Source organism: Anabrus simplex, chromosome 1 (assembly GCF_040414725.1).
Source record: "Anabrus simplex isolate iqAnaSimp1 chromosome 1, ASM4041472v1, whole genome shotgun sequence".
NCBI classification, from domain to species: domain Eukaryota; kingdom Metazoa; phylum Arthropoda; class Insecta; order Orthoptera; family Tettigoniidae; genus Anabrus; species Anabrus simplex.
In genome coordinates, this window is record NC_090265.1 from 15,780,495 (window position 1) to 15,797,479 (window position 16,985).

The following is a 16,985-nucleotide window of genomic DNA, read 5'->3' on the forward strand; positions in this document are numbered from 1 at the left end:
CAATATATTTGTTATTGAAACCTGTTCTTTGGGCAGTTCTCTATATATGTTCCCTTCCTTATCGTATTCTTTCTGTATCTACCGTGGAATTCTCTTGGGTTATGGCCCGAAACTATTTGTACGATGCATCGCTAGTGTTTAGGGAACTGGTTTGCGCTGTTTGCGGAAACTTGAACTGAGCAGAATTCTTATACTACATGCTTCCCTGCATTCTGCTGCTCGATGCTCCATCACGGTTGAGTCATTCGCTTCCTGCTTGTTGAAGTGCTGTTGTTTATCTTTCGCCAAGAATCGCAAGTACTTGACCATAACACTATTCTATCGAACTCTGATTATTGAGACATAACTTATACCTTTCGACTGCCACAATTATCAGCACCAAGAGCTAGGCAGTTTTTTAATGGAATGCAGAATTCTCGAAAAGTTGAGAGCAAAAGACTGGCAATGTTAGCTCCAGTAGCATCCCCTTCTAAATTAGGCACAGAGAGTAGACAACTATGAATTTCATTGAGTTTAGGCCTAAAAAATGTTACAACAATGGGATGTATTTTCAAGTTGCTTTTATTGCTACCATCAGTAGCAAGAGAAAATGCGTTCACCTGCACATGTGATACAATTTTTGCCCTTTCTTCCATGCACATTTCTGTAATGATAGCCACTGTTTTTGTTCTAGCACACCCATATCGTTTAGCAATTTCCGAATCAGGAAACATTTTGTGAAACAAAGGTCCCGCGTGATCGGCACAATTTACAGGCAGGTTGTGTTCTACTATAAATGATGTAAATAATGCCTCGGCATTTGTCACAGGATTTACATCTTTGTTCTTACATGAAAAGTTCGGTTTCTGGTTTCTTTCTACACACTGGACCCTCTCCTTATGTTTTTATGTTTGCATATGCTTGAGTATATAGTACAGAATGTGAACGTTGGTCCCTTTCTGGATTCACTCAAACATGGAAACTCTTCCCTATAAGCACTTTTAAACACTGCATCATATTTTTATTTTGACATTTGGCCAAAACAAATATTAAGACACAACAAGAGCACTTCTGCAGGTCTTGGCCTGGGTAGAGCGACTATGGTGTGCTACTTCTGAGGTTAGGTTACTCCAAAGAGAATGTAACTTCGCTTTGCTCAGTTGCAAAGAGAATGACTGTATTATAGACCAAAGAGGAGCACATGACTGGGCACCGTACCCCGTACTGTTATCTGGTATCATTATTAGAACTACTATCGACCAGCCATATATCGATAGAACGAGGAAATTCATGGGAGTTTAAAATAATACAAAAATTACTGATACTGCTCTGATAACCGGGAGATCGGTCCCGGCGATCGGGAGATTGGGAGGAACGATGAAAAATCAGGAGTCTCCCACTCAAATCGGGAGACTTGGCACATCTGTATATTTAATGTAGTCATCATTGTACAATGTCTTCTTGGACATCGTTATCAGTTTTTAAAAAGTCGCAATATTAAATAACACAATTCACACAGTTGCACTGTTACAGCGAAGCATACACAACACTCACAATAAACAACTTGACAGACACATCCACTGCGAAAGTATATGGGGCACAGAATCAACAGTCGAAGGGCCTGGCCACTGATGGTCTATCAGCGATGTGTTGTCATGGACATAACTGTGCCATCTCTGATGGGACAGTTGTACTATGTAGCTCTCGCCAATTTGACTGCAAGGGAAGAATAAGAATGTGCAGGAGTGGGAAAAGAGCATTCAAGGACGAGCTACCCAAAAAACAAGTCTATATGCCGCAGAGTGAGAGGGAAGGAGGAATTTCCACTTCATTTGTTGTTTCTGAAACTCCGATATTCTTTGTTCTTCAGAGTTAATGTCGACTTCTGACTGTAGTAACTTATTGCCAGTTAAAATCTTTGGTGAGAAAATGTCACTGTTTCGTTAATTGCTGTGGTTAAACATTAATTAGTTGTAGCCCAAAATACCAGTAGGCCTACACAGAATTTCACGCTAGCCGTAAAAGCCTAACATGTTATATTAAATAAATTTATTATAATTCGGCCTACTATTATTGTCTTATCTCCTGTTGTTCTCACTGCTAGATCAATTTGATATAATACCGACATTTATACGAGTACCTCCTTCATGTAATATATTTTGTTTATGAGAAAAACCTTGTACAGTATGTAACAATAATACTGGAAAATTAATGTAACTACTATATCGTTAATGAGTTGAAACATGTTGCGTATGGTCATAGTTTACTTTCACGCAAGTAGGTCCACAAAGTGTGCAATTAAACATGCGTTGAGTGGTCTTGTTCCAGCACCTGCTCTCAGGCTTCATTTTGCTCCTCACAACACAGCAAATTCCTTATTTCGCCTCCAACCTCACGGCTCCGCAGAGGTTTGTGCTGACAGTTGGCAATTACCAATGCTTTTGAACGATTGACTTGGCACGACAATGACTTTGAGAGATTCGAAAAATGTTTATTGCACAAAATTGTAATATTCGAGTTAAAAAAAGTAATTCGGAAATTCCTTCATGCCCCCCATGATAAAGCCCCATGCTCCCCAGGTTGGGAACCCCTGCTCTAGTGCTATACCTCAATAAGAGTTGTGATCTGCTATACAGAACTTTGATGATGCAATACCTCCATTTCTCGGTGATAGCCATTTAAGTTAGCCAGTGGTTGAACAATACTGTCCTGACTTTGAGAGAAGCATACTGTTATCCTTCAGGTGTTCATAGTCCACTAGTTTTTAAATTCTTTGTGTTTCTGATGGCTTCTTCTAAAGTATACAGTGGTGAATTGTTTGCAATGTTATCTGTGGATTAACCCTTTGGCCTACCATTACTTGTGAAAGGAAATATTCCCTTACATACCATTTATTTTTAAGTCACTTTAACATAAATTTGACTAATCACATTAGGAAACTTGAAGACATAAGCTATAACTTTTTTTTGAGTTTTATCATGTTTGTATGGTTTGGAGAAGTCAGTTTTTGTATGGTAGACCAAGAAACAGGTATCAACATAGAGGGCAACCATGCATTTAACGGATTGAAAAGGGGTTTTCATTAATAGACCCTGTGCGTAATAGACCTTGCATTACTAGGATGGCACTAATTTCTTCTCTGTAGGGGAAATTTTGGATGGAAAGTGCCCAGAATGTTGACTCTGAAGTCTCAATGGGGTGGTACCAGTGTGGGGACGGCCTCTGCTGGGGTACTGCGGTATTTGAGCACCTTCCAAGTACTGTTCTGCAACAATGATGCGGAATGCTACGAAGTGTTTATTCTTCATTGCTGGGTTGAGAATTTGCCAAATGAGAAAGGAATTCAATAATGTTATATCAAGGAGGTAGAAGAGCATCTTTATATAGCCTTTCACATACTTCCTCATGAGTGAGAAAGATGCCAGTCGCTGATTGTGAAAGTCGACCCCACCCATTCCACTATTATAATCGAATGCCAGGTTGGGTTTCAGCTTCTTCTTCCCTCATTTTGACTGGACTGTAATAAAATCTGGTCTATCATGCTGAGTTGACAAAAAGTGTACCAGCTTTTTGTCAATCCATTTTACGGCTAGGATTTTGTTCGCTGAGGCGAAAGTAAGTTCACCCTTCTTCAGCTGTGTTTCCTTGAACTTAGGAGGCATACGTTTCCTGTTTGTCCTAACCATGCCAATAGCATGTGTGTTATGTTCTAGGAGAATCTTGTACAAAGACGGTGAACTGTACCAGTTATCCATGTACAAAGTTCTCCAGGCATCCAAAATATCCTTACACATATCAATAACAATCCTCTAACTAATAAATAATTGTAGGGAGACCCTCCCTTATAATCCTTCCCAGTATATATTTTGAAATTCCAGCAATAGCCATTCTCTGAAGAGCAAACTTTGTACACCTTGATACCAAATCTTGCTCTCTTGGATGGATTATATTGAACAAATGACAGTCTACCTTTGAATTTCATCATCGATTCATCAATGCAAATATTTTCTCCTAGAGTGTACACAAACATGAATCTGTCCAAAAGTACATCTAAAACAGGTCTAACCTCTCTTAGTTTGTCATGCTTTGATTTGGAGGAGTCCATACTAAAATGCAAGAATTAGTTTATAGAAACATGGCATTTGAATGGCATGGTTTCACTAAATATGGGAGATTCTATTACTCTACGTTTCGACCAGCTATCTTGCATTGCAGGCTTTTTTGTCTATGACATAAGAATACACAGAGCAAAGTGAGCTTTTAGCTCGTCTATAGTAACAGGAAACCAATGGTTTACTGGTTTCAAGGGGAGCAGATAAATTGGAAAGAAATGTAGAGGCATAGGCATTGGTTTCCTTTGCAATGTGATACCAGAACTGTGGGGATAGAATTTCATTCACTACGTCAATTTCCTTTGGATTATTTCCCAACCTCTTCCTCACTATAGAATGAGTTTCAGAACTGGTTTGCATGTTACAGAAACCGGCTTATTGTCAACAAGATTCCAATTCCAAGTATCATTACTAGAGTTCTCACCTGCTCTTGTTGCATTCTGGTTTTGTCCCGTAGTTTCAATTGGCACTATCAGCTCGGAACTGAAGTCGGAATCACTTTCATCACTGTCAGTTGAAGAAGAAGACGTAGTTTCACTCTCCAGAGAATCGTTTCCACTTTCAACATCACTATTTTCAAGCCAGTTACGAATAACCTCATCCATGCCGTGCTCGGATGCCACCATGATCGTTTACAAATAGTGGCAAACTGAGTTTTCCATATTTCAGCTCAGAGTTACTATTTACACAGAGAAAATAGCTTCAGGTATCATCTGAAATCTATCGGGTAGGCTGCAAAACAAACAAAATAAAACTCTCTGACCAGCTAATCGCGATAATGAACTTACAAATGTTCCGTGCCCCAGGACGGAAGTGTCCGTCAAAGTATGTTACCACCTTATGATCACAGGACAGAAAGTTCCATCAAAGTATGGCAATGGGTTAAGAAACTGGAGTTGTGTCACTAATTCATAGAAGGGCTGTAAAACACTATTCCCATCTGTCCATGAATATGTTTGTGATGAATTCTGGTTTCCTTGGTAGGTATGTTTTGTATGGATTTTCCTTTGCTTGCTGTATTAGAGATGCTTCTTCTGGTATGCGAAATTTGTCCCTCTCTTTTCTAAGACTTCTCCTCTAGGTTCTCCTCTTCTGATATTATCTCATTTTGAGTTCATGCAGGTAGGGCTTCAAGAGTGGATTTTCTGGCTTCATGGCAGGTTTTGTTGAACCATAGCTTTGCTCTTTCATGCATTTAATGGCATTGATCAAGACTGCTTCTAGCCTTTCAAGGATATTATTGTAGACACACTCACTAACTCTGAATCACCTGTAGATTTTCTACATGTCACCTGTTAACCAGTAACCAGTGAGAAAATTCACATGCAATCTAGAAAGGAACTGAATGAACAAATCCTGGTCTCCTGATAAAATTTTTTTGTTTTGAGGCACCTTCCTTGTAATCCTTCAGTGTTTAATCTCCTGAAGAACCTAGCTTCTTTCTTGGTGTTCCTCAGTGTTAGTGACTAAGGCTGGTAAATGTTTTCTGATCAGGGTGTTTTTCATGATTGTTATGATAATTTGTTCCATAGCCCTTACACTATGTAAATTTGTGAATACAAAATCAATAACATCAATTCCATTGTGTCACATCTGCTGAAGCATTTACTAGAGAAAGACCTTCTTCCTCAAAGTAACATAGAACCACTACTGATTTGGGGTTTTCTCTGCCGGCTCTGCAGTTTACGCCTACCACCAATACAAGTGGAGTACTGTCTTGGTTTCAGCTAGAGCTGCACTAACATGATCAATAACATGATGACGTTTGAACTCAGGCTGAAAGTAGGCTGCTAACATTGTAAGCAATTTAGTCTGAAGTGTTATGATACTGTTTGTTTTCCTGGTGATTTTCTAGAGACAGAACTTTGGTTTTATCAGACACGAGATCCCTCCTTTTATAGTAGATGACATTTCAGATGATGAAAATATGATGGCAAATTATGCAGAGACATTGAAACAGTGAAGAAATTTGTATGGTTGCTTAAAGGCACTATTAACTAACCGACCTCAGAAATGGACTGGTCTACCTCAGACACACATATATTCAATAAAGCTATCCAGGAACAGATTTAACCTATTCTTAACACTAGAACAGCAGAATCAAAATGACACCACCCCTTAAATTTTTCTTTAATAATGTGAGCATTCTTATATCATTTCACTTCAAATATCTTGACTTTTCATAGCTTTTTGTCCCGTTTATGGTGATGTATTTCACCCAGGAAAAAATTACCATTTTCATAGATTTTTGATATCACATATCCTGGACAGCAGAAGGGTTCATTTTGACACCTGTACAATTCCTTATTACAACGCAGAAGTTTTCACTATCAGACAACAGTGTGTACCTGGCCTGGATTATTAGTATTGTTGAGCTCTTACTGTCAGAAGTGTGTTCCAGTTAGTGGGATTATTTTATTCTTCTTATCATTTAGAAGGTGTTCTTCTTACAAACACATCATGTTACAACCTTCTTTCTACTGACGAGTTATTCGTATGCTAGTTAATTCAGATGTTGAATCTGAAAGTGAACTATCTGATTCAGATGATGATTTTTTGTTTGAGACAAGCAAGACTAGTAAGGACGAAGACCGTAATGAGATAGACAATGAATAATCAGCAGGAGAAGTAGAAAGTGCTATTTGCCACCGAACTCTACCTATGGTCGTATTTTTGTGGGCAGCAATTCATGAAGGACACCAAGTCAAGAGATAGATTTTGAGAGCTTGTCAGATTCCTCTGTTTCGAAGAGAAATCAACCTGAGATGAGCACCTGCCAGCTACCAGGTTTGCTCTTGTCTCTGAAATGTGGGACAAATTTGTGGAAAATTGCCTTCACTGTTACCACCCAAGTGAAAATATAACAGTCAATGAACAGTTACTTCCCAGCATGAGCAGATTTACCCAGTTTATGACAAACAAGCCCAACAAGTATGGGCTCAAATTCTGGAGTGCTGCAGATGTGGCCACAAAATAAATATTCAGTACCTTTCAATATCATGGTAAGGTCGATGACTGATTGATATTTGTTGTTTAAAGGGGCCTAACATCGAGGTCATCGGCCCCTAATGGTACAAAATGAGACAAAATTAAATGAAACTTAAAAGTCCAAAATCCTCCACTGACCAGAATTCAAAGCATGAGGACGAAGAATGAATGGATGGACGGATATGAATTTAAAATGATCAGTGGATCCGACCCACAGTGCCTCACATGCACAGAAGCTGGCACAAAACAATAGTATCACTGACCAAGGGACTGCTTCTATAGTACGATGCTGAATTGATTATGCTTATAGTCGAAACGGGTCCAAAACCCAGGTCATCAGCCACTCATAATGGTATTTATCACTAGGAAAGTAGAACCATGCTATGTGTAATTTTGCGGTACTAATCCAAAGTAGTGGAGACTCGCAGTATTCCGTACATTATGGTACTATTCACAGGTAGTGTAATGCGCACATGTAACACAAACCCATGGTGTTTCGCACATTGTGGCACTATTTGCAGGCAACGCAAACCTTTGGCGTTCCTCACATAAGTGGACTAACCACAGGGACTCGTACTATCCCGTGGAATTCCTCACATAGTGGGAACTGAGCATAAGGCAGAACCATGGTGTCGCTCATATAGGGGTACGAATCACAGGTACTGTAGGACCCACCTCCTGATTTACACACTGTCGCTGCTAATCACAAACCTATGGCGTACCTAACATAGTGGTACTACGCGCAAGTATATGCAACCCATGGTGTTCCCTGCATGATGGTACTAATTACAAGTAGTTTCATGGTTCTAATTGGATCATCCATTGGTCTCCCCTTTTATTCGCCTCTTACGACAGGCGGGGAATACCGTGGGTGAATGCTTCGTCTGTGACCCCACCCACAGGGGGTGTGTGTTTGGTCCGCGAGAGCTATTTTATTTCCCTCAAGTCCGCCGGCAAGCCGGTTAGGACCCCACTATCCGCCACCTGGGACGCACCTCATGGGAGTATCACCTCTCCCCCTGCTATGCCAGCGTAGCAGGTTCGTGGATGGTAACGTCGATGTGTTTCTGGATTAGCAGACACTGGGAGGGTATGTTGTGTGTGTGTAGCCTCATGGAGCCATTTCTAAACCGAGGGAGAAGCTTCTTCACATCTCTCCAAACTGCTACGAAGCTCCAAGTAAAAGTACTTAGTTGGTGGGAACAATCAACCCCATTACTATTGAGGTGAAGAAGTACAAGTACAACCATCTTGTGACAGACTGGGAACACAGTGTGCACCTTGACTATGGACCAAGGGAAGAAGAGTAAGAACATTCTTCTTAGCACACGGCATGCTCCAGTAACGAGCACGGAACAAAAGAAGAAGCCAGAAACGGTAATTTTCTACAATGGCACAAAACAGAGTGTAGATGTGGTAGATCAACTGTTTCGTAAATATACCACCGAGGCTGCATGCAGGAGGTGGCCAATGCATGTCTTTTACAATAACCTAGACCTAACAGCTATCAATTCTAGGGTCATTTACAAGCAAGTACCGGGTAGGAAGATAAAGCAAAATAAGTTCATTCTCCAACTGGTAAGCGAAGTAACAACACGGAACGAGCAAGGGCAACAACAACGATGAGAGGAAGGGGCTGTAGGGCAGTGTCCGAATAAGAAGCGGAAGAAGAGTCAAGCTGGTCTGTGTGGAGGCAACAAGTCTAGCAATGCCTGCAGTAAGTGCCCCAAAGCAGTGTGCATGAAAAGCAATTGTGTGTGTAAAATGAGTTTAGGATGTTTTTAATTTTCTTAAAGTACTTTTGAAAATGTATAATTACTGTAATGTTAACGACTTACTAACAAAAGGTGTTCAATTGGTTAATTTTATGGACACTGCTTAGAGAAACATTATTATTATTATTATTATTATTATTATTATTATTATTATTATTATTATTATTATTATTATTATTATTAATGTGTCCATCAGTAATAAAAAAGGTCCATAGGTGTTGTGTGTAAAATAAATTTGTGGAAACACAGTAGAAGAAAATACATCTCTTACTGAGTTCTGATTTGAATGTTTCCAAGCATTTCCCTTGATGGCTCAAAATGATCCATTACCACTGTTCTAGGAATATCAGATTCTCAGCCGTTCTAATGTTAAAGTATCTGAACACACCACTCAATTTTAATTGCTAGCTTTTTTAGGAATTACAATTTAAATATAACACAGTAAAATAAGGATGAAATTGATGAAATTGAATAGATCACAGAGATCAAACACCCACCACTCAGAATGGCATACTTTCTGTATTGTGTTGGGATAGGGGTGTAAATTATAACTAAGCCAAACTGTACTTACTTGTTTTCTTCTTGGAAACCTGGGACCAGTTGATCGACAGTACGTTTATCTATGCATACTTCATCCCTAACATTTGCTGAAGGCTATAAGTAAGAAATAAGGGAAGTAAATTAAAAAATGTAGAGTACAGAGGTAACAAAAATAAAACATAATTAAACAAGAAACAGCTTAATAGATACATTTCATACTTGCACAAAATACATATGTTTAATTTATCTTCCAATGTACGAAATGGAAAGAGAGAAACATGTGAAATCAAGTGATAATTAAATAGGGGAGAGGAACATATAATAGGACAGGACATTCTCCCTCCCTCTCCACACACCGCCTTATCAACGCAGTTGATTACAGCTACTCTTCAAGCAGAAGTTTACAGTAACTTCAGGCTAACATGTCCGTGCTTGAAACTGCTGATTCTTGTGTCATACTGCTAGTAGCAATGAAATCAGCCATGACATGCTGCATAGAACTGCTGCCGCGTGTTGGTAAACGAGAGCACGGTCCAAACCCATCAATTTCAGACCGACAGAAAATACAATAAAACATACCCCATTATAACAAGTGTTGAAAATGTTCTTCCAGAGCCTGCAGAGAAACCTCATCCTTCTTTCCTCCTACCCAGCTCCCGGTTTCTTCTTCTTGCACTCCCTCTCATTCTCTTTCCCCCGAACTTCATCTCCATCATCTGTTTTGGTATTTTATCTTCCTCCATCCTCTTTGCATTCTCTCATTTATGTTTTCATTCAACTTCCTTTCTCACATCTCATTTCTCAGTCTCTTTCCTCATCTTTCTTATTATACTTGTTAGGTATTTCACTTTGCTGCTCCTCTCTCCTCCCTACTCGTTATTGTCCAGGTCTCACTATGGGTGCACTTCCTTACTCTCCTATCCAGCCTTGTATTCTGCATTAATTCACTCCCTAGCTATTTCAAACTGTCAATAATTTCAAGGCTTTGAACACCAATTTTCATAATATATTACCCTTGTCTTTTTCCTTTTGATATCATCAGAGTCTTATTTTTCTCTGCACTGATTTTCATGTCATACTTTTCAATTTTCTTGTTCAGTGCATCAGCTTGTTCTTGTACTTCTTTGTTGTTTGTTCCCCAGACAACAACATTGTCTGCAACTTCATCTCCCTATTCCCATTTGCTTCCTTTGTCTCGTTTACAATCTCGTCCATAACAAAAGAGGCGACAGCACCCTGCCGTGTCTTAGTCCAGTTTCATTACTAAACCATTTTGTCTTTCCAGCTGGAGTCTGTACACTGCTGACGCAGTTGTTGTACATTGCTCGCACCATTTCTACAGTTTGTGTACCCAGTGTATTTTTGACCATGGTTTCCTACACCTTCTCCCTGGGAACAATTTGTTAGATTTATGAACGTCATGGCCACATCATTTTCATATTCCCAACTCTTTTCTGTTAATTACCTCATGCTAAAGATTGGGTCCACTGTGAATCTTCCACTTCGAAGGCCATACTGTTCCCCTTGTAACTCACATTCTACTTTTCTCATTCTCCTTTTTACTATTCTTTCCAGTATTTTTGTCATTTGTGACACGAGTGTGATTCCTTTATAGTTATCACATCTTTTTTTGCCCACTTCTTAAAGACTGGTATTATTATTCCCTTTCCCCAGTCTTCTGGCACATGTTTCTGTCTCAGGAGATTGGTCAAAAGGAATAATAATACCAGTCTTTAAGAAGTGGGACAAAAAAAAAAAGTGCAATTCAGCCCCATAAATATTAAAAATTTTGATGTGAACTGCACTTTATAATCACAAGAAAATATGCTGTTCAGCACCTCATTCAAAAGCAATGATACACACTAAACCAAACCATTGTTGCTGAATAGGAAGGTCATGCTATATGCAGCAGTGACAGTTCATGAGGTACCGGTGTGCCATGGCACTACCAATGTAATAAAGAGCTGCTTATATTCAATTAAAAAAAAAAAAAACATGAGTACATACCTTATTCTACCTTCATTTGAAAGAGCATGTAACCATACAAGGATTGAATGATTTTATTTATTAGAAGGTTCATAATGGTTACGATATGGTACTCAATTGTGGTGTGTGTAGGTGTATTTTATTTATTGATTGTGATAATTATGTGATGTTGATTTGTTTGTTGTGATTATCTTGTAATTGTCTGGCCTTTTCTATATTCTTTTAATATGATATTTTAATGACAATAAGAAAGACAAAATGTGTTGCCATGGTGATGTTTAAAAAAAAAAAAATTGATTGATTTGAAGCATATGTTGTGGAAGAAAAAGTTTATTTGACAGATTACAATTAAAGAATATTGATTAAACTGTAGATTTGGTGAACTGTTTTTGAAAGGCTTGAGAGTGGCAGGTGCAGAATTGACCTTGTCTGTGATGTATAGGAATGAATATGCAGGAGCGAGATATATATATAAACTTCAAGCAAACTGAAGAATGTCAGATATTATCGAGAAACATCTACTAATATAAAGTGCTATCATGTAATTTTGAAATGAATGAGAGAAATAAGTAATTTTTTTGAAACAACAGAATGTAAACAAAAGAGGAGCATAAAATTCATTATAAAATTATTTGGAGAAGATGGCAGTTTTTGATATTATTGATCTGTTGGTGAATAGTCTAGGGGTTTAAGATCAGAGGTATTCAAGAGGAGGCATTTTAGTGCAGACTGTCTTACGACTCTTCAACTTTATAACGAAGAAAAGTTACAGCCTGATTCTTCATATCACCTACTAAAATTTAAGGTAGGAAGTTTTGTATAGTGCTTTAACCCTAGAACTGTGGTCCTTCTTCCTGGAAGACAGTGCACAGTTTCGTCAAGTGTGACCGTCTTTCTGAGAGACGGTGTCTTTCTTCCGCCCTAGGATTATAATTGGACACCAGATGGCACTAATACAGATACCAGCTGAATAGTGAAACTTTTATCTTCACTTTTGAAAGTCTTTGAAAAACAAGCAAAGGTTTAGAGAAGTTTATTTAGCTGGAGAAGTGAAACTACCTTCATATGTTCTTAGAGTAAAGATGACCGAGCTCGATAGCTGCAGTCGCTTAAGTGCGGCCAGTATCCAGTATTCGGGAGATAGTGGGTATGAATCCCACTGTCAGCAGCCCTGAAGATGGTTTTCCATGGTTTCCCATTTTTACACCAAGCAAATACTGGGGCTGTACCTTAATTAAGGCCACGGGTGCTTCCTTCCCACTCCTAGCCCTTTCTTGTCACATCATCGCCATAAGACCTATCTGTGTCGGTGTGACGTAAAGCAACTAAAAAAAAAAAAAGATGTTTCTGAAATCAAGCGCTTGATTTTTTAAGATCTTGGTGACAGTACTGACGGTGACACAGATTATTGTGTTAAGTCCGATGAGGGTATTCCTGAAAGTAGTGAAAGAGACAGCGAAGTACAAGGTGCTTCGGAAGTAATGGGAAATTCTGATAACCAGAGTGATGTTCAAGTTGGTGCAGGTGATGTTATTATTGGCAGTACGTCAATATTTGAAGAAAACAGTGGCAGGGTAAGTGTGAGCTGCACTGGCATACAACCGCAGGGAAGTAATTACTCAGGTCAAAATATATATATATGATTTACTTTATGTCCCCCTGACTTCTTTTACACTTTTTGGAGATGCTGAGGTGTCAGAATTTAGTCCCAGAGGAGTTCTTTTACATGCCAGTGAATCTACCGACATGAGGCTGAAGTATTTGAGCATCTTCAAATACTACCGGATTGACGCAGGATCAAATTATGGGTGTATTAGTGATTGGAATGTCCAGATATCTTCAGTACATGACCTACCCATAGAGATATAAATTCTTCAGTTCATCTATTTTAAAAATTTTGTTTATTATATAAATATCAGCTCAGTTACGAGCACCTAGTGTTACAAGTGCACAAACCAACATGTGCTCTGGTGGATCTTGTTGGAGTATGTGCGCCAGGTCTCACAGGCACTGCTTCCGAGCATAAGACACTGTACAAAAGATTGTTTGGCTCAGTTTGGCTTGGGTTTCATGTGCGTTGTGACTGCACCAATGGCTGCATCATGCAACGCGTCAATTTCAGCCACCAGAGTTCAGAATGTACAATCACATATCAAATCTGCTTTATATTACAACCACGAGAAATGCCACAATACAGAATAGGTATACACAACACCCAAAATTACCAATATAGTGAGTGATATTATCACTCTATCTGACGACCATTACAAGTTCTAACAAAATATTCTTCGTTCTCTCGTGTTAGACACCTTAATTCATTTAATTTAATTAAGTTGTTTCTTTTCATGTATAATTATGTTATCATATGTTTTCTCTTTCCAGTAGTGCATAAATTTATTTATTCATTATTTAGTTTCAACGGACTGAAGAGCCAAGCAACTTCTTTTAAAACTCATATTACCAACAGAAAATAAATCTTTCTCAATTTGTAACGTAAATATCTGCAATTTTTGCTATGAATGTTGCTCTGTTTAATTAATGTAGCTGGCCTTCTGACCCCAACTTGGCAGGTTTGATTCCGGCTCAGTCTGGTGGTATTTGAAGGTGCTCAAATACGTCAGCCTCATGTTGGTAGACTTACTGGTATGTAACAGAACTCTTACTAGACTAAATTCTGACACCTCGGCATCCCCAAAAACCATAAAAGTAGTTAGTGGGACGTAAAAACAGTAATATTATTATTGTTAATTAATGTAAGTTGGCAACACAGTTATCTTTAACTGCCAGAACTGCAAGCACAAAATATCAAACTTGCTAACTTTTATGGCATTCATTTTACGTGTTTAAGAATATCAGAGTTAATTATTTTTGCATGTAGTCATACAGGGTGCAGCAGATATCCCCTCCAAATTTATATATGTGTGTAAACTAGCCTTAAAGTTGAATGTAAGTCATTTTGTAAATTTCAGTTTAGCATCTACTGACAATGATCAAGAGTTAGTGTATGTAAGTTGGCAATAGCTATGGTTATTTATTCCTTTGTGAGGAAAACAATTTCAGTTCTGTTCTTATTAGTTTATTTGGAGGTGTCATTCGAGTGTCTGGAATGAACCCTTTTAGTGAGTAAGCTCTACATACGTTATCTTCATTATTTTTCCTAGAGAAGTTGTTAATTTGTTGAAAAAATTTCTCAAGACTAGAATTCTAAGAAAAAATGCATGTGGATTAAAGTAAATATTTATACTAGGTTCTCAATTTATAAATTTGTTTCGACTGCTGCTTCATTAAAAGTTAAGTCTTGAACCAAACCCCTCCCTCGCTAAAGATATACGACGGAAAACATAATACACGACGGGAGATTTGAGGGCGTGGATCCCGACCAGGAGAGGCAGATAACAGCCCCAAACTAGAGATGCTCCTCATTAATAATGCATGACAAGGAAGCAACTAACTAATAGCAATGAAAATCCAATAAAATTGATTGATGGTTTATTTATATAAACATATCAGAAGAAAAACTAAAACAAAGCCACCAATGAAAATTAAACATACAAAGCATACATACATTCGTCCTTCAGGTTTGTGGGAGGTAGTAATGCAAGCCTGCGAGCACAGCATATCTCAAACACCGATATGAACAATACCTTACGATGTGCTCACCATGTGAATGATAGTTTCACAACATATTAAAATATCTTGAAAAGAAAACAAACTGCAAGGATTTTGTTCGATCGTTTCTTTCAACGAGGTAAATTACATTGTTATTTCCAAGCATTGATCAAGCTTCCACCATCATCACGACAACAACAATAGCCATTACAAAGATAAAGGTTTTCAAAGCATCATGGAATAGAGCAAATCCAGATATAAAGGAAGTATGCAGGTTATCGCGATGGCCGAGAATGGAACATCTCTGCATCAAAGAATAACACGTAAGGCAAAGAGAATCAGGTGTGTGCATCACCCGTATTTAAAATAAACAATAATGGTGGCCACGAGAACAAGCAAAAACGGTAAATATATAGACCAAGGGAAGCGAAAACCAAGTATGGAAGGATTAAAGAAAAGAAATATTATTTAACTGACCAATACGACATCGTTTTACTCCTTGCTCGTGTTCACACACACAAACATTCAGCCATTACCGGTATGTGGTAACAATAGGGTCAATAAATCATTCAAAAGCAGATTCCAAACACATGTAACATGACTCATCTGGTCATAAGTAAAGGTCTCATATACGATGGAGTGACGTGCACAACGCAAATACTTCATAAACAGGATGATATGGACCCATGGTTCACGTACAAGCCCCACCAGCTGACGCATTGGGTACGTCTCGAATGGATCTCCATGCCAACACCCAGAGCATACTTGCATTTGGTGGCAAAATACATCACAATACCGTGCATATAATCAGAATTTTTCGCAGAGACCCAGTTACCACATCACCACCATCACAATAATGTCATCAAGCACACAGCCCATTCATATCACGGAGCAAAAAGGCGTGTACCAATCAGAAATGGCCACGAGATAAACACAGCTCACAGTAGCTGCAGTATAAGCTGGGAGTACAGGCAGAGTTTAAACCTAATGAAAACCCATCAGTAATTGAGAAATGCCATAGCAATCAGAGACGACTCCATCTTAGTATTCCTCACGTCATCACCACAACAAATATAGCAAGTCAAGGAGATAAAGTCAAAGACTCGCCGAAAGAAGGACCATCCGTGTTCAGAGCAGGGTGCTGCCCTCTGCGGTACAGTTTGGTAAATAGTTAAGCCAGTCAGTCAAGAGCTGATACAAACTCTTAGCAATTATGGGAAAGGTTACATATAATGAACATGCTAAACGAGCATGTTTCAGTCTTATACAGTTAAATAATGTGATTTCACATAACTTATAGCATAGGTAAATATACACTGTCTGTACTTGCAACTTTGGAAGTTTTATTTACGAATTTTGAATCTGCTGGCACCACCAATAGAATAATGACCAGCTAGACTGACATACAGTATAGAAGCTTATCACAGACTAGTTTAAGTTTTAGTTTAGTTTAAGTTTAAGAAAGCGGAGATTGTTATTAGTGGAATACTGTGTAGGAGGGATACTGACTGGAGGGTGATTGGGGATTTAAATGAGACTATGGAGTGGGTATGTGGGAAACTGGGAGCGAAATTTCTAGATCCTAATGGGTAGGTAGGAAATAGGGATCTGCGCTCAGATGGCCTTTATTTAAATCGCAGTGGTATATATAAGTTAGGAAATTTGTTTGGAAGGGTAATAGGGAGGTACATTCAGGGAAACGGGATGGCCTAGGGAGTGGTGATAAGGGAACAGGGAACTGGAAATCAGGTAGGCATGACATAAAATTGTTAGAGTTGAACTGTAGAAGTATTGTAAAGAAAGGAATAGCATTAAGTAATTTAATAGATATATATTTACCAGATATTGTAATAGGAGTTGAATCATGGCTGAGAAATGATATCATGGATGCAGAAATTTTCTCATGGCACTGGAGTGTGTATCATAGAGAGAGGATAGGAATGGAATGGTGGGAGGGGGAGTGTTCATTCTGGTGAAAGAAGAATTTGTAAGCTAC

At 38.6% G+C, this 16,985-nt stretch overlaps 1 protein-coding gene across 1 annotated transcript in view; it reads right to left on the minus strand.

Moving 5' to 3' along the window:
* The window catches only part of LOC136859508 (oocyte zinc finger protein XlCOF26), a 104,389-nt gene that overhangs the window by 23,971 nt on the left and 63,433 nt on the right, over nt 1-16,985 (minus strand). The window contains exon 4 of the mRNA XM_067138700.2: nt 9,426-9,508. Coding sequence (XP_066994801.2) covers nt 9,426-9,508 — 83 coding nt within the window. The remainder of the gene's footprint in view (nt 1-9,425; nt 9,509-16,985) is intronic.